At 40.7% G+C, this 18,319-nt stretch overlaps 1 protein-coding gene across 4 annotated transcripts in view; it reads left to right on the top strand.

Moving 5' to 3' along the window:
- Nucleotides 1–18,319, top strand: part of fam13b (family with sequence similarity 13 member B) — a 77,197-nt gene that overhangs the window by 19,355 nt on the left and 39,523 nt on the right. For 3 of the 4 annotated variants that reach the window (XM_084353369.1, XM_084353370.1, XM_084353367.1), the window contains exons 2-6: nt 1,121–1,268; nt 3,795–4,001; nt 8,770–8,982; nt 10,566–10,743; nt 11,865–12,009. In XM_084353369.1, coding sequence (XP_084209495.1) covers nt 3,836–4,001; nt 8,770–8,982; nt 10,566–10,743; nt 11,865–12,009 — 702 coding nt within the window. In that variant the 5' untranslated portion in view covers nt 1,121–1,268; nt 3,795–3,835. Of the gene's footprint in view, nt 1–1,115; nt 1,269–3,794; nt 4,002–8,769; nt 8,983–10,565; nt 10,744–11,864; nt 12,010–18,319 lie in introns of all 4 variants that reach the window. The other variant, XM_084353368.1, reaches the window with a different exon arrangement.

Raw genomic sequence — 18,319 nt, 5'->3', positions numbered from 1 at the left:
GCACACACACACACACATTCAAATGTATAGCAACCGTAAAACAAGCATCCATACACCTGCGCACACACTGACATGATGAGGTGGCATCAATTAACAGGCTAACACCTAACACACACAGATTCAAAGTGACAGTTTGCTCACATCCTACTTCTCATGGGCATGCACAGACATGTAGGACACACACACAAACACTGACGCTGCTTTCTAGCCTAACCAGTGTCAGTTTAATTATTGTGTTAGGTCCTCGCCTCCAGCAGATTCTTGGACAATCTGACATCTCAAGTCTTGAAGTAGGAAGACAAGACTAGAGGGAAAGGGGAGGAGAGAAATAAAAACGGAGAGAAGATGGTTAAGAAAGGAAGGAAGGTAGAAACTAGAGAGAAAGAGGAGACGTTTACTACAACTCTTTACCATCAAAGACACTAAATGAGAAGAAACGATTTTCTGATCGAACTTTGAACAGCTAGTTAAGGGAAACACACAAAAAAAGACATACGCTGGTGTGATTTGTTTCGTTAGCATCCAGTGAAAAGGTATTGTACTTGGTAAGCGTTTGCTTGATGTTTTCACATTGTGAGGCTTGGAGCTAATTATCCGTGGTACACACGTCATGTTGCCGTGAATGTCTGTGTTGGCAGAGCTCATTTTATATTGATTATGTGCACGATTTGTATGTTGATGTTAACTTTTTTTTTTACTGCTCAATGGAAAGGTATTCATGCATTACCGGTTTTCGCAGCCTGAACCTGTTGGAACATCCGGGTGTTCAGTGTACTCGTACTTTTTAATCCTGAAACATTGAGCAGAGTCGGTGTGATAGAGCGAGAGAAAGTCGACCTGTTCTGCAGGAAACTATAACTAGTAAACACTTTACTACAGGTGTTGAGAACAGCAAATGTCATAACTATAAATATGGAACATCTTAAAACACTGTTTCACTGTGTTACAATAGAAAGTATAAAATGAGATGTTGATTGTTACCTAATCTGAGCATCTTTTTCTCTCTCTCACCTCCACCCTCACTCTTTCTTTTCTATCTTCATCTTCTTCTTCTTCTGCCTTTATTTCCCTGTCTTCTTTGCCTCCCTCCGTCTTTTCTTTCTGCCTCTCCTCAGTGTAGATAGAAGAGAATCCTGCAAGAGGGATTAGCGGTCCGTCAATGAGGAACTACCGGCTCATCTTCTGCCACAACCTGAAGCAGCCATAGATGGTTCAGCGGTTCACTGGTCAGGGGAGGAGAGGATAGGACACACTTTCACTGCTACACGGTGAGTATACACAAGCAGGCATGCTGACACACCCTCTGCACATGAATATTTGAAATGTTTAAAAGTCATCTTGCAGCTTGGAATCTTTTAAAATCGTGATTCAGAGTCTTCTCATAGTCGGTCATTCAGCCATAACGATCTACCAGTTTGAAATTGACAAGCTACAATCGATTGGATCATTCTCTCGAGAAGGATTCACCACTCTGTTGGTCTATCTAAGCAGCTAAAAAAATCACAGTCCTCTCTGGGTTTTCATATTTCAGAATGACAGAGTGGTGCTTCTTTCTTGAGGAAACTATCTTTGACCAAACTTGAACAGGACAGACTGGCATACAGAGCATATTGACTACAAAACAGCCAAAAGTTTAATTATGTCCGACTCACAGAATTAACATTAATTAGCTACAACTGAAAAAAATCTGCCAAAGGACGTTGTTATTTCCTGTGTACGATTTTCAACTTTCAAAACACACAATTTGTTCTGATTAGTGTGGGCTTTCATTAAGATATCATTCACAGCTCTGACACAAACATGATAAATCTTTAAACTGTGCTTCAGACATATCCAAAGCCTTCTAACTAAACTTGGCCACAAAATCAAGTCAAGTCCATTTTTATTTGTATTGCGCCAACTAACATTATCACATGACACTTTTTAGTTTGAGCAGGCCAAGACGATACTCTTTAATTAATTTACACAGACCCAACATTTCCCTCCATGAGCAAGCAACAATGGCGACGATGCAAGAAAAGCTGCCTTTTAAAAAAAACAACCGATTCAGTTTTTTTCTTAATGTAAATGCAGATGTGCTGCACATCTGCACACTGAATGTCTCGTCAGAACTAAACCTGCACAATTAGACAAGTTACTAAAGCCTAGTGTGAGAAAAAACCTCCTCCCTGTACTTATCAGCTGGTTTGTCATATTATGCAACAAGCTGAAAATGAAAACAACAATAAACTGGTTTTAAACTGGTTATCAGTAGAGTCAGAGGAGGAGCAAACCGCTGACCACTTTGAACACTCGGTCTTCGCAGAAAAATCCTGTCTGACTGCCCAATTATACTGTTTGTGTGTGTGCATGCCTATTTTTTAGCAGCACCTGCATGTGTTCAATATATTCTTCGTAAATGTTGCATAATTTGTGATTCCAGGTCTTAAAGGAATCTAATATTGTGCTCTACTTTAATTTTTCAAAACCACTGCTGTGATATCATTCGAGATAAACTGTCGTGAGCTTAATTTAGTTGGAGCAAGACCAGATTATTTTCTGATAATCATTTGGTGATGTTCCTCCTCCCCCGGTGAGTAGCGTGGACACCATCTGCCACTGTTTGCATTCAGATTACTCACCAACCGACCACCATCAGAGTCAAACTTTAAACTGAAATCGTCGTCCCAGATTCTGGCTCGCTTTGCATCGATTTCCATTCTGTTTGAGACTCAGCCGGTGACAGCATCCCTTTTGCATGGGAGTTGAGGAGTCATGATGACGAAGGGCATAACAAATACTGGAGGGATGGGAGTTTAATTTAAGTAATGACCTTTTAAATGATGATTATGTAACAAATACTGGACAAGTGTACAAAAGCTGACTTTCACCCACACTGAATCATGTTTGTGTAATTAAAAACATCCCCTGTGTGAAGAGATAGTTGCAGAAGTTAATACAATACTACTTTATTCAACACTGATTCCAAAGAAGTTGAAACGCTAAACGTAACGTAAATACAAACAAACTGTGTTTACAAACACGTGTTCCTGAGCCCGTGTAGTAATATCCTTTATACAATCATGTGTTTCACAAAGTGGGGAACCTTACCCCACTTACCCAACTTATTTTAAACGTCTAACGAGCATCAAATTCAAAATAAACACACATTTTTTTAAAAATCAATAAAGTTCATGAGGTAAACCATTAAATATATTGTCCTGTACAGTTTTCAATTGAGTATATGTCAAAAAAGTAAGAAAAGATCTGATTCTGTTTTTTATGTTTAACACAGCACCCCAAATTTTAAGGAATCAGGGTTTAACAGGGGAAAACACCTGGTGTGCTACTTCTGCCACTGTGTCATTTAGCACACCGGACACCATTTCTTTTCCACGGGTGGAGAAGTCTTGGCCTGATGAGTGAGATCGGTTAAGGTCTGACAGCTCATCTCTGCTCTCACCTGAATCTGTCTCCTTGTTTTCTTAAACCATTTTTTATAAACATGAAACTGAAATTTTGTAAAATGATTCCTCACCCACTGGTTCTTTTTAAATATGTTATTAGGACTTGAAAAAGTAATTTGACCCACTTTTGGTCTGAATTCACAGTTTTACAGACACTGATTGGTGGTCGACTTTCCCCAGTTCAGAGCACTGATTGCATATGTACATGTACATGTCCACTCCCGTAGATGTGAGAGTGGTGTGCTCATTTTTGTTTGCTTGTGAACAACAAAAGTATGTGTTCGCTGATGTCCGTTCATCACTCTCATCCTGATCTCCCCCTTCTGCTTTTATTTTTTCTTTTCGAAGACGTGAGGTCTTGGCGGGGCTGTGGTGAGGAGGAGGAGGCCATGAGGAAGAGCGTGTCTCCGTTGCCAGGCAACGAGGGCGGGAGCTCAGCCGGCACCACTCGGGTCTTTGGCGTTCCTTTGGAGGAGGTGACACGCGCACACACAATCAGTGGCCATGAGGTTCCTGCGCTGGTGAAACACATCGTGGAGTACATCGAGGAGCACGGTGAGAGATACACACACACACACACACACACACACACACACACACACACACCACACACACACGCAGACGCACACAGATGCAGTGGTGCTCACTGACACTTTTTTAGAGTCATTTACTAAAGTTTAGGTAATAAAAATTGATTATTTTGAACACAGATCTAAAGATCTTTGTTCGTTCACATCCATTATATGATTCACAGGGAAATAATGTTGACAAACCTTAAACACTCTGTTATCAACTGATGCTGATGATGCCACTGCAACAGTTTCAGAAAATTTGAATGATAATAAACCAATAAAAGCGGCAGTATATCCAGTATGCATGTTCATGTGACTCATACACGCCCACATGTTTATGGTGATGAATTTGTTTGCTGGAATTTGACTAAATGTGTTTGTGTGAATTGAGTGTTATAATGTTCGTCCTCTTTGTTACTTCTTCAATATAACCAAAGAAGAAGCAGTGGAGGAAATTGTCAGGATTTAATGGAAAATGTGAACTGAAAGCAACGAACATCATCAATATTTATTTGTCAATATTTATTTAACAGTTGCTGAAGAGAAACAGTAATTTGCCAAATGCTGAAAGAAGCACCTTTTCGTTTGACTCATGTTCATATTTAGCTCACGTTGGCCACACTATGAGGTTCAAGTAAGATGTTGCAAGATGTTTGTATTGAAATTTTTTTATTTGTATCATTTTGCATCTTCACGATACAATACAAAGCAACAACAACAGGTTTTTGCTTTTGGCCCGTTTCCCAACATAAGGTTTAAGTTTTGGCCCTCCAAGGGACAAAGTACCGCAACCCTCCCTGAAATCTTCTCTCTGAATCTGTTGTGAGATGTTTATATGTTGTCGTTGCATGTGACCAAAGCGTATCTTAACATAAGATTCAGACAGTGCCACTCTTCTCAGCAGCTTCTATTGTACGTAACTTTTTAAATTAAGAAATATAACTTTTTCACTCAAACAAAACGTAAAATGTATTCTTTTTTTTACCTTATATTCAGTCGAGTGTCACTGGGTTTTGTAGATTGATTCTGGTTGGAATGGGAAAACAGGAATGAGATTACTGACACCAGTTTCAGCCCACTGTCATTGCACCCCTGTGTATTCCTCATAATTTGAATTCCACTCTTTCTGCTCCACTTATCACTTCTAAGTAATACTCCTGAGTGCTCAGTTACATCTGATTGCATCCTGTAACACGCCCTGCTGCTGTTGACCACTGTTACATCATGATAAAACAAAATATGCCGGTTGGTGGAGATCCGGTTTATTTGATAAGATGAACTCTGAATGTACCGGCAGACAGCTGCCTGGTCCACTTCCTTTTGTGTTACACAACAGTTGTGTCAACTGCAGCTCCACTTGTGAAAACAGAAGGGCTTAGCTGTGAAGAGAGGAACCCACCAAAGTCCGGGCCCGAGGTCTTTCCCGTATCCCCTCTGGAACATTTCTCTTCAAGCCTCACAGAGCAGGAGCTTCGGTCTTATGTCATTATCTTTATAAGAGCATGCTGTCGGTTCAGATTTCTTGCGCCGAGGGACACAAAACAGAGACTTTGACTATTTCACCAGCCAAATGTAAGTTTTTAAACTAACCAGCCGTAGCCTGAATTTGTCTGAATCTATGAGTGGTAATTGTTCTGGCTGCTTAACAACATTAGTACTAGTTTGTTGTGTTATGTAGCTGATGCAGCCTCATACCTAACCTGTCATTCTTCTTTATTCTTCTTTACGCTAAATAGCAGCATTAAAAAAGAGAATTGAATTATATGAAGCTAATGTTTGATGTGGGTGTTTTCTAACCAGAAGTTATTGTAAACGAACGTTGTGATTTGTTCTATATGGAATGAATGTTCAGATTTAAACATTACAAGGCAGATCAGTAGGACCCTGGTCATGCTGGATATCTCTGCACATTATGGAAAGCAGTACAAGTGTTTCGGATTGCCTTTTTAATTGGCCCTCCAGTTGTGAAACTTAATCAGTGCATCAAGAACAGATGTTGAACACCTCTGCAGTGACAAAATTAGCAATAGGAAAAGCTTCCTTTTCTAATTTCCCTTCTCATTCTTCCATTGTGGAGTGATCACTGTCACTCACAAAGGATAAACATGTTCTAGTAAAACCTGTCAAGTCAGTGGCTAAATTTTAACTTTTGAATTCACCTCAAGTCCCCTCAAGCGACCAGTGAAGCATGTTGGTGGTAAGTGTGACCTGGGGACCCACTCGTCCATATGAGGTTATGTAATAAGTCTCTAATCCTCCCGGGCCTCTGCTGGCGCTTTAATTAGAGTGGTGCTGCCAGTCCAGAAGTTATTCAGCCAGTGAAAAGGCCTTAATCTTTTTTATTTAATTTGTTTGTGGTTTTGGAGGTTTTAGTAGGAGCAGGGTGTTGAAAATATGAGGTATAAAGGTAATCGGATGTAAGTCAGAGATTGGAAATGGAAAACGCTTGAGGTGTGTTGGACCAAAAGCTTGTGACTCATACGATCTAAACAGGGACCGACTGCTTTGGTAGATATTCGTGTTGCATACGGCTGAGCGATGTTTTAATTTAATCATAAATCAACGATGTGTGAGGACGTCCGTGTGCAGATGACATTGAGATTTTTTTAGCTGCACCGCTTGTGACTGCAGACCTTAAATGCTGCTCTGCATGTACGCTATTTTGTGAAATGTTAATATCTCCCATAGGGACATTCAAACTAAAACATGGTGTTGGCTTGTTAAGAGATGAGAGGGAACAGGAGTCAGGAGGACTCGCCAGGCAGTCGTTTCATAATCTGCAAGTTAAATAAAGATCTTGAGGCATAGCCTGTTGTGTTGATGCCTCCCCAGGTTTTTTAGGGGTGACTTCTGCAGTAGTCATCACAACAAATGATTACTGGGACTACCAAAAAAGTGATTGCACTGGGTGGAAATCACTCATGAATTACTTTAGCCCTCACTCTGGGTGCCATGTGCTTCAAATAAAATACATCTTGGATTATCGAAAAGCTAATAGTCCAACAATTTTTTAAACTTTCCGAAATTGTAAAGCCAAGTGTTCTACTTTTTTTCGCGCAGCTGCTTCAGTCACTTTTATGTGTACATCTGAGTTAACACCATTATTTCCTTCTAGAATAGACTATCTGAACGTGTGCTTCATTATCCCTCGTCGTACGATTCTCACACCTTACTCACTCTGTTACATAAGGCTTTTTGCCTAGCCCACATGTGTCACCATGTGGAGCAGGTATAAACACTTCAGCCTGTTTTATACGTGTTCAGACAACTCTGAAGGAAATGTTAGGCTTCCCTGGTGAACCACATTTGTTCTCGAACCAACCAAAAATACACCCAAACAGGCCGACCAGCATTCTCATTTGACAGCCATTGTATTTACATCACGCTGTGGTAGATTTTATCCATCGTTACATAAAGCCTTTGCAGGACTGCAGCAAGCCAAGATAAGCTGAGAGTTAAGGGAATAGTGCTTGCATGTACAGTAGATAAGCGTGTGTTATCCATCTAAAAACACATAGTTTCATTAGTAGTTGTTATCGCAGAAAACACAGGTTTTCCAAGAGATTCATGTGACAGCACATCACACCTAAAATGAACAGATGGATTATTATATAAAGGAGGATATCATTAAGAAAATTATAAATATTGCTCTGACTGGACCTTTGATGCTATCAGTTTGGTATTTCAATCACAAACACTCAGTGATGCTGTCACACATGAGGATGAGAACAGTAAGTGTGGTCATGCATGGATTTTCTCATACTGATGGATGAATGCATTTGTATACACACAGAGACGCCCAGATCCTTGAACTTGTTTTCTTGTTGACTGTTTGTGAACTGGGCATTAAATTGCAGTCCCAGGTATTTGAGAGTCCAGGTGATTTTTAATTGTATCCCAATTTTGGAAATATCACATGACCTCACATTATTTACCAAGTGAATTTTGCATTCAGGTAGTTTCCTGATTATTTCCTCTTGAACTCGACGATGAAAAGCAACTGCAAGATGTGATAAACTCCCCTCACTATCAATCTGATAACTGCTTTACTAGCCATCCATCGTGATTCTCAGCGACATTCTCACATTTTACATAGTCAACATCTCAGTTAACCACAAGTGTTTTTACTTTGGTGGGCAATTTCTAATTGTCATTTTTAGCACCTACACTGTTCATTTTGTAGCGCTTAATGTTGTCATTTAAGAAGAAAGCTCCACTCAGGTGTTTCTGGGTTGCATCGTTCAGCGGTTCTGGCCTCTACATTTACATACACAAATGCATGCAGGACAATCACACAGACATTTTTCAGCGAATATAATTTTAGAGTTTCTCAGGAGATAAGGAGTTCTTACACCCACAAAGACTGATTATACACCAGTCAGATACTTACAGAGTTTCAGAACAAGCTGGCATGCTAAACCCATAATTTCACCTTTACAAGACAGCTGAAGTTTACAAATGACTGGCATTAATGCCCAGCCTCAGCTACGAGCAAGCACTCTTCTCAGAGATTAAAGAATAAATGCAGGAAGTGGTCATCTTCCCAGCAATGATGTAAATCTCAAGTCATGTTTGGGCCTCGACTCGAGCGGTGGCAGGTTGTGCAGATTAATAAAAAATCCCTTTTTCAGAATGAGATGTTTGCTCAATGACCAAACAAAGATCAGAAACATGTCTTTAATGTGACAAAGTCAGTAGCTCAAATGTTAACAGCTTTGACTAATAGTAATTATTCCTCTATGTGTCATCAGGTCATCTGGACCTGGAGGGGCTCTTCCTGGTTAACGGCAACGCAGAGCGCGTGGATTGGCTGCGCCAGCGTTATGACAGCGGTGAGGAGGTGGAGCTAGAGAAGGAGGCGGACTTGGCATCAGCGGTCAGTTTGCTCCGACTCTTCCTGCAGGAGCTTCCTGAGCCTGTTATCCCAACAGCGATACAGGGACACATACTACAGCTACACCAAGGTGTGTGACAGGGACACAACCCCTTTGTATTTCTGCTCAACTCACTCTTCTCCCCCCTCAAATGTTCATCTGAAACTAACAACTGATGCCTTCTTTTTGTTCTGTTTTGAGCATTGTTTATGAAGCGTTTTCTTTTTCTACTTGTTGCAGAGCTTTTTTGCTGCCTTTTTGTACATTTACATTTACATTTAGGGCATTTAGCAGACACTTTTGTCCAAAGCAACTTACAATAAGTACATTTGTCACAAGAACGTTTCTCTCTTCCTCACGTGTGTTGCTTGATTGTCTTGCAAAGCTTACGTAATATCCAGCCACAAAAAGAGAGGCGAGCATACGTATGAACCGCACACTATTGTCTCCCAATGTCTGGATTTTGATCCAAGTTTATTTTGTGTTAACTTGTTATGTCTGTGGCCATGTGCACTTCAGTCATCTAAGCTGAATACACAGTGCAACGGTAAGATCACTAAATGAAGCAGAAACTGGCTTTCATAACACATTAGGGGGTTAGCTGTACTGCACAATTACCTAAATGCTGTCTCAGTGTGTGTGTATATTCTTTAGTGATACTGAGGGATTGTGCTTTCTTTTTTCATGTTGCGTGTCTGCATGTTTTTATAAGTACATAAAGGATAGTCCTCCAGTATGTAGTAGTCGTGTTTTCAATGCACAGTACTTATATGGCCATGTGAGTGCTGTGTAAAGATAGACTTAAAAAATGTGAACGTACTGTACCCTCTACTGGCAAACGTTATGTTTATAGTGCCCCCTGGTTATTCAGGACTCTTATTAAACTCTATCCATTGAGATTTTTTTTCCAAATATGGAAAGACAAGGTAAATATGATCACGTAAACTGCTGGAAGTTATATAGCATTACACATTTAAAGAATATTATGCATGACTGCGTTAACAGCCATATTTACTCTTGGAAAGCATCACTCATAATGTTGGCCACAGTCAGGAAACAATTTAAGAGATGTAGTGAAAAGTGTTTAATGGAAAATCTCCCACTTCTACATTTTCTCTGTTTCTGTTCCTCCTCTTCGCCCTGTCCTCTTTTGCCTCGTAGATAATCTATTCTAATCCCTAAATCATGATGATGCTTGTTCCTGTTGCTGTCATGCAGATTACAGCAGTGGGAGAGTCGGCCTGAACTCTCCATGTCATGTTGTTCATTTCTCTCTCTATTATATCCTACAACGGCAAAAGATCATCATACATCAAGCGTTAACCTTTTTTGCACATTTTCCTCCCTAATACCATCTCCCATCTCACCTCGCTTCACCTCTCCCACAGGATTGCACGTAATCTTATCAGTGTCTGCATATTTTCCCGAGATAAGAATTTGTAAGGTCAACTGTGAGAAGAAGGACTTCATAACCCATAATTCATCACACAGTTTCTCCAGATACAGTAATGAAAAGGAGCTTTGTAGCAACATTGAGTGCAGCAAGTTGATTACGATTCTTAACACACTTTTCTAATAAAAGTGATCGGAGCTAGTAGGAGATGTTGGCTGCAATGAAGCTTATACAAATGTTAATAATCACATGTAATCATGACTTTTATTCTTCTTCCCAGATTACAGCAATGAAGAGGAACTGTGTAGAAACTTGAAGTACCTCCTGCAGCAGCTTCCACAGCTGAACTACGGCCTGCTGCGCTTCCTGTGTCGCTTCCTGGCCAGTGTGGCGTCACTTCAGCAGGAGAGCTGGAACATCGGGACGCTGGCTGCCGTCTTTGGGCCAGACATCTTCCAGTAAGATACTTATATAGGGCTATCTGATAATTGCAGTGAGCAAGAGCATCTTTTCCCATGCAACAAGTGTTTACTTAAAATTGTATTAATGTCCATGTCATCCTGCTTTTTATCTTTTGCATCCTAGTTTGCATGCTTATTTCTGCACTAACTCGTGTGGTGTGGATCTGCCATTGCAGTATATTCATTCAAATGTCCAATGTCAGAACATTACACTTATTTTCTTACAGATCTTTACCGGGAATAAAATCTTCTTGTGCATGTTGGCCTATATCATCAAATCCACAGAAAGTGGTGACAAGTGAACAGGATTGCTGTGTGGGGAGAAATTGCTAAATTGGGGAATTTCTGTATTTTTAAACCTGGACCCTTGATTTACATGTTTTGCTGTGTAAATGATTCATGCTTGCCAAAAGTTTTGGAATCAGCCTCAGCTGGCAGCTCATGATCCTTTGAGGTAACTCCGACTTTCAAAGTAACGTTTTTGCCACTTACAGGCTGAAGTTATGTGTGTGACAACAGTTCCTACACATTCAGACCCTTTCGTTAAAGTTTAAGTTCCTTTTTGTACCAGAAACACAAGTGTTCAAGGAGAAGTGAATCTTGCTAGGTGAGGTGTCACAGTTGTTGGCTCATCTAGATTGACTTTGGAAATGCAGTACATTCTTTCCGGGTAAACTACAAACTCTTATCTTTAACTCACTGACTCATGTTTCCATTTCCTGCAACAACTCACCTCTTGCGAGACCTCTCCTTAAGCAAGACTTGTGTTTCTGGTTACAAAATGGATCTTTTGTTTTGTTTTTTGTTTTGTTTTTTCTTTCCCTGTAGGAATTGTTTACATAATGTTGTCAGACACAGAATAATAACCTCAGCCTGTCAGTGGCAAAAAGCACTTTTAGTGGAGTTGCCCCTGAGGATTACGTTGCAGCCATTGCAGCTGAGTCGCGGCTGCCAGCTGAGGCGATTTAGTGGAGCAATTCCAAAACGGTTTGTAAGTATGAATCATTTACACACCCCAACAGGTAAATATAGGGCCCAGGCTTAAAAAATACCAAAGTCCTCTTTAAGTGGTGTGTGCAACCAACACAACACACTCTTTTGTCTGCTTCTGTGTGCAGTCTATCAACAGAAGGAGAGGACCTGCGAGACCAGGAGTCCGTCAGCAGAGTCCTGGCGGAGCTGTTGGACAACCAGGAGGGCCTGTTTGACTCAGAGGACGATGACGTCTCCACCACCAACGACTACAGCTCCATTAATGAACAGGTACGCCTGTCACCTTTTGTTTCTAACTTCCTCATCTTCTCCATCTATCACTCCCTCTCTCTCTGTTACACTGCGTCTGGGTCCACTTGTATATATTATAATAGTTAACGTGGTAAACTTTCGCATTTGGTTTTTCAATAGCTTTTGAATTATAAGAGACATCCTCAAATATGTAGGTATGTGACAGTGAATGGTAGTCTGTGGTCTTAAGCTGTCACACCTCCCAGCTCCTGCTGTAATGGTTTCCCTTCAGGAATAAATAAACTATGTTTTGTCTATTGTTACGCTCCATTCCCTTCACCCAGTGGGGTCTTTTTAGTTATTCTCTCACCCCATCAAATCTCAGTATAAATCTACTGTTTGTACGCACACTGTTGCCAGGTTCGTTGCGTAAAAAAAAGTGATGAATATTTGAATTCACCGACAACATTCCTGACATCATAGCGAAGAAATCATTACGAAACCCATCTAAATCCTCTTTGTCTTCTCCTCGTGGTCTCTTTCTTCTTCTTTAATGGCACTGAGACAGCAGAATGTGGCATTTAACTCTGCCAGGATCAGGGGAGAAATTCTTTCTGGGCTGACGCACAGAGAAAACAGACAAATCCTTCTGTGAAAGTGAAGATTAAAATTTCAGTATGCCATCAAACTGTAAGCAAGACACAGCAAACTGACACCTGCTATGAGGAAGAGGACACGACCATAATAACAGATTAACCTCTGGAGGAGGGGACAGTATGAAATCAGAGCACACAGTTTGTGCCATGGCCAAAGTTTTTATTTCTTTAAAGGAAATTATATTCATATAACCCATTTTAAGTGGATACACACCTTTATACTTACCTGAAATACTTGAATAAGAGAAAGATGATTTGCTAAAAAATGTGTCTAGTTTGAAATGAGTTGAATGGGATTTAAAAGGCCCTAGTTTTCATGTCTTATGTGCAGACTCCTTAATGACCAGAGATTTTAGATTTCAGATTTGTAATATGAGATTTTAGTTTGGATTACTGTAAATTTCAGTAAAAGATGCAGAAAACGCTCAAAATGAGAAAGAGTTGACAAGAATCACTGTGCGGTTCAATAACAAGTGGCTTTTAGTACTCCAGTGAAACCAGTTTGTAAATCTGACAAGACCAGGTTACACTGACAAGGCTTCAATGACCAAACCCTACCTAGGAACAAAAATCTCTCTAGTGAATCAAACAACAGTGAATCCATCCAGGCATCCAGAGAATGATTAATTAGTTCAGTGTGTCAGGCTGAAAGCATGTTGTGTAGGAATGAAGGTCATCTTGGTATTCAGCTGTTGTCACCTCCTTGAGCTATTGTTGTGCCGTACAAAGTGTCCCTGGGCAGAAAGTTCTTACGTAAACTAAATATTTTTGGAAGAATCTAGAAGAACCCCACCCAAACACTCCCACACACACACACACACACACACACTCCCACACACACACACACACACACACACGCGCGCGCACACACACACACACACACACACATTATGCACAACCAAACTCCAAGGTGTATCAGGATGATGATGTCAGACTCTTATTTCTCCGCTGTTTGACGTTTTTTCGTCTCACATCGAACACACAGGACGTGACTGGCAGACCAAACAAACTCAAAGGCATTCCCCCTGTTGCCCAGCAACACAACCTCACCACTTGGCTGCAATTTAAAGAATAGCGTAGTTAACATTTAATTGTACTGAGGCCTGATGACATTGTATTTTTATATGATGGCATAAACAGGAACACGGTGATTACGGGGAACCCTTGATCGGTATCTCTCACTGCCTTTCTTCTGTAATTCCTGTCGCATTTATGAGCAGAGATACTGTAAAGATCATGTTTACATGTCAAAGTTAAAGGCTACAGTCATTTTGAAAGTCTGGTCACAAGAGGAAGAACAACAGCAGTATCTATAGGTGGTCACCTATTCAATAACTCTTGTTCCTTCACTGATTTTCTCCTCTTTTTTTAGCTTTTCTTGTTGCACTTTCGATCTCTATTTTAGTGTGTTCAAACCCGACGTCTCTCCACTGCTGCAGGAAACTTGGCTTTAATTCTGCTTGCCTTGTAATCTTGAGTCCTTGCAGTCAGTATCTGTCATACTTCCTTTATTCAAGAAAAAATCTATGCACTTACAAAAGCTCTGGCTTGTAAAAGAAAACTAATGAGATTGTGATTGAGCTGAGCACAACAGTGAGCTGAGGCAGAAATTTCTTCCGTGCACCTCTTTGAATTTACATCCAATATTCGCTTTCTTTAACTTTCTTGGTTTTTCCTCGTCCCCCATTGTGCTCAGTTTTATTGGCTGGCGCGTTAGACGAATGAGAATATAACATTACCCAGAGACAGAATGAGGGAGAGAGCAGAGAAAATCTGTAAAGACAAATCATCTGTGCAGTGATCCATGCATCTTATGTAAGAGAGAGGGCAAAAAAGTGGGTGGTTTAGAGAGGTAGAGGGAGAACACGCAGCCAGGAAGATGGGGGAGAATCGGCGAGAGTGCAGAGAGAGAAAAGTAAGAAAGAGATGAAGTGAGGGAGAGCTGGCGAGGGAGGGGAAGGATAAGAAAAGAAGCTGTTGATGATGTAACCATGCAACTCACACCTCCAGCCCCTGCACTACACTGGGGATGGCTCTCTGAACGAACAAACCCTCATGAAGGGGATTATCTCCCACACACACACCTGCTCTCACAAAGGAAATACACATGCCTCATGCTTTGAGTTAAGCCTGGTAGGGGAAGCAGACTTTAGAGTAAGTTGAAATTGCCTCATAGACGTTACAACATTCAAATAAACTACAGAATTAAAGGACAATGCAAATTTTAAGTAAATGGATGAAGCTTTATAGAGAAGTAAACAAAACATGGAGGAAGTGAGAAAGAGGACCGTTTTTGTGTCGTGGCATGTTCGGACATAACTTTGAAACACAATGAGGCTGGCATGGATCGAACAGTGAGATGTGCCAAGCTGGATTTTGGCTTGCTTGTTGGCAAAATGAGAGTCTGTTGAAGTATTATTTAGGTGAAGGTGAGGCTGTGCAGAGGCTTGTTGTTGCTATGATGAAACCAGTAGGTGTGTTTGTTTGGATTTGGTGTTTGAAGAAGCCTTTTCTAGTGCCAAAAAAAATAAATCAAAACTCATTCACTTATTGATAGACTTGAAACACAGGCTTAGTCCCAGCGTCTTCTTGTGCATTGCTGGACATTATGAACAGGCAGTGTAATACACTAGATCTCTAAACAAATGATTAAACTGATGAGAACATTGAAGAGATGATTTATTGTTAGAATGGCAAGAAAATAAGTTTATAAATCCATGAATGATGCTGTGAGAAGACTGAGATCTCTCTCCTTACTTTATGCATCTTAAATAAAGCCATAAGGAGCATTAACATAATGACCACTCGTGTTTGTCACTTAGCAGATTAATAAAGCCAGCGGCGTTACGTTTACCACGTCTGTACAGGGCTTTAGTGGCGTCTCGTCTAGCCTGCTGGCAGTGTTGGTCAAACTGTCTGTTGTCTGTCTACTTAATTAATTAGTCTTTTACCGACAGCCTTATTTTCCAGCTCTGTTCCTTTAACCTGAGGAGATGAATGAATCCGGATGTGTCCCATTACTTCATCTCTGCCAACTTGTTCAAGTGCTTCTGGAGCTGAGCCATGTTTGAGCGAATGTATAGCTGTAGCCTGGACTGTGGACATTAATTAGAACTGGGTGAATGGAGTAATGTTACAAACACCAGAGGATGTCACAGTGTCCAGCAGCAGAGGACGGCATGTATAGGTTGGAGTATATACACTTACATGATCATGTGACACAGTGATAAGCTGTTGAGCAATAACCTATTTACGTTGGACCGTGGAGTTATTTAAGGAGGAGGTGAGGGCCTACAGACAGTAGAGGAGATGTATCATATCTCTTTAGGGGGAAATGTAATATGAACACACACGTGGTCAGAGAGAACATGAATGTCTGTAAATCAGGTTGATCACATTTGAAGGTAACGATGAGAGATGGATGACACGGCCCACTCACTGCAGGAACGTTAGGCCGGAGGGCTTATCCCCAGTGGTACTGCTGCAAGCAAACAGTGCAGTCACACGGGCAAGAATGAGCAGGAACACACTGATCCATTCAGTTTTTTCAGTGTTTTTCAGTGAATTCTGCCACTTGAATGCTAAAAGGTTTATTTTAAAAACTCAGTTTTTTTCCCTTATTAAGAGGCGTCACCGTTTCCCAAGTGCTTAGATGTGTGAGAGGTGAATATAAAAGCAGATTATTCTCTCATTGATGAGCATCTCAGTGTTTTTGACTGTGCAACTCCCGTAAAACTTTGTCTTTAAACTCAGTAGGGGTCGTCTTTCATTCGTTATTTAAGTCCCATCTCATATCTTGTTTAAAGTCCTTAAGCTCTTTGGAGAGCAGTGTCAGACCCCTTAGCCTTGTGCTTTAATGAGCTACGTTAGTGTCTAATATGTTTCTTCTTTGTCGCAATCCTCTTTTTCTTCACTGAGAGTCAGTTCAGAGTTTTCCACTGTTTTGTTAATTTTATTGTCCGTCTCATGAGAAACTGGCAGAGCAACATAAAAACCTAAAGGCGGCTGGGAAGTTCAGTTGAAAACAAGTCTGAATGGGGGTAATCCCAGAAAAGGGGAGATCCAAAAAACAACCAAGGAAAAGAAGGAGCGAGCAGCAAAACAGAAAAGTACGAACATGAGGGAAAACAGCAGGACAAGGAAACTGATGAGGAACAAAACAAACTGTCAACAAGTGAAGCATCACACGTGGACTAAATACACAAGGACCAATTAACTAATGAAGCACAGGTGCACTGGAAAACAGGCATGAAAAAGACAAAGACGGGAAGTGTAAATCACAACGGGACATGCGAGGATAAAACCTACAAAATAAAACGGGAAGTTTAATCCCAAAACCAGGACAGTTTATTTCAAATTAATCAGAATGAAGACTTTCCTTCATCACCACGTTGTGTTTAATGATGCATCAGGACAAGTAGTGATTGGACAATGACAGACTGGCTTGTTGACTTAGTCAGGTCCCATCTGTCAGTATTCTTCTGTATTTTCCCAGAATCACAGAACTGGACCGAGGCCGAGGCTGAGACCTTGTGTTTCTAATGGAAATAAAAGTTGAAACCCTGCACTTGTACATATAACATTCCTCAATAGCCCTGCAACATTCCCATGCAAAGTTTTCTTAAAGATGATAAAGAAACGAGCAGCAAGTAGCATTAAAAATTAAACCCATCAATATTAGATTTTCACATGAGAGGTTGAACTCATTAAAAGACAAACCGCAAGCCCACGAACGAAATCCGCACAATAATTCAGCATCCACAGCTACATTAATCTAAAACTCTGCACAACCCAAAGTTTTGCAATAAGAAAACAAGCTGCTTGTCCTGTCAGTGTTTTTCTTAATGTCCAGCCTGTGAAAACCCTGCAGAGCTACATGTATTCTCTGTATTGATGTTTATCTAACATCAGAATGAAAAGAGGGATACAAAAGAGCCTTGAACACCACTGATGTAGGCCACAGTTCGGGACTTGTAACGTCAGTCCTGGTCAGTCGTCATTGTTCTGTGTTCTTGGCCCACCAACACTTCAGCTAGTGATGTCAGTGAGGCTCGTTGTTTTCTCTGTTTTCCACACCAAAAGCCTGGACCGGACCGCTAAAACCAAGGCCAAGTTCAAGACCTTTTGTTCCAGGGCGCTCTCGAGCCTTGTCGTTTCACCCACTCACGGCATACAGAGATGTGCTCGTGTATGAAAAGGCCTCATAATACACAGAAACACACACAGCAACTGATTTGTGAGTTAACATGATTAACATTTTCCACAGTGTTAAATAAGGGGATAATATTTTCAACTCTATAACCATTCCAGGTCATCCTGACAGGAGATTTAACAGCTCTTATCCTCTAATATTGTTACGTCACCTCGCAGGCCTGCTGACTCAGCGGAGCTTTGATCATACTCAGGACCGCGTGCACCCCATGAATGAACGCCTGTAGCTCAGGGGACAGTTATACACTAAATGTGCATTGTTCATTATGTCAGCTCCTGCATTTTAATGGGTATACACAAGGGGGCATTAATATTGATATATGCACTCTTATTTATCCATATCACTGATCAGCGACCTTGATAGAATATGTTCTTAATAGCTGATATATAATCCAAGGTTATATTCATGGCATTGTTTATTCATATTACTGGCGAAGAGCTTTGAATTAATTTTACATGGTAATAATGTAGATCAGACCTCG

This window comes from Pagrus pagrus (assembly GCF_965226575.1).
Source record: "Pagrus pagrus genome assembly, chromosome: 5".
Lineage (NCBI taxonomy): Eukaryota > Metazoa > Chordata > Actinopteri > Spariformes > Sparidae > Pagrus > Pagrus pagrus.
This window is presented reverse-complemented; position numbering and strand designations above follow the sequence as displayed.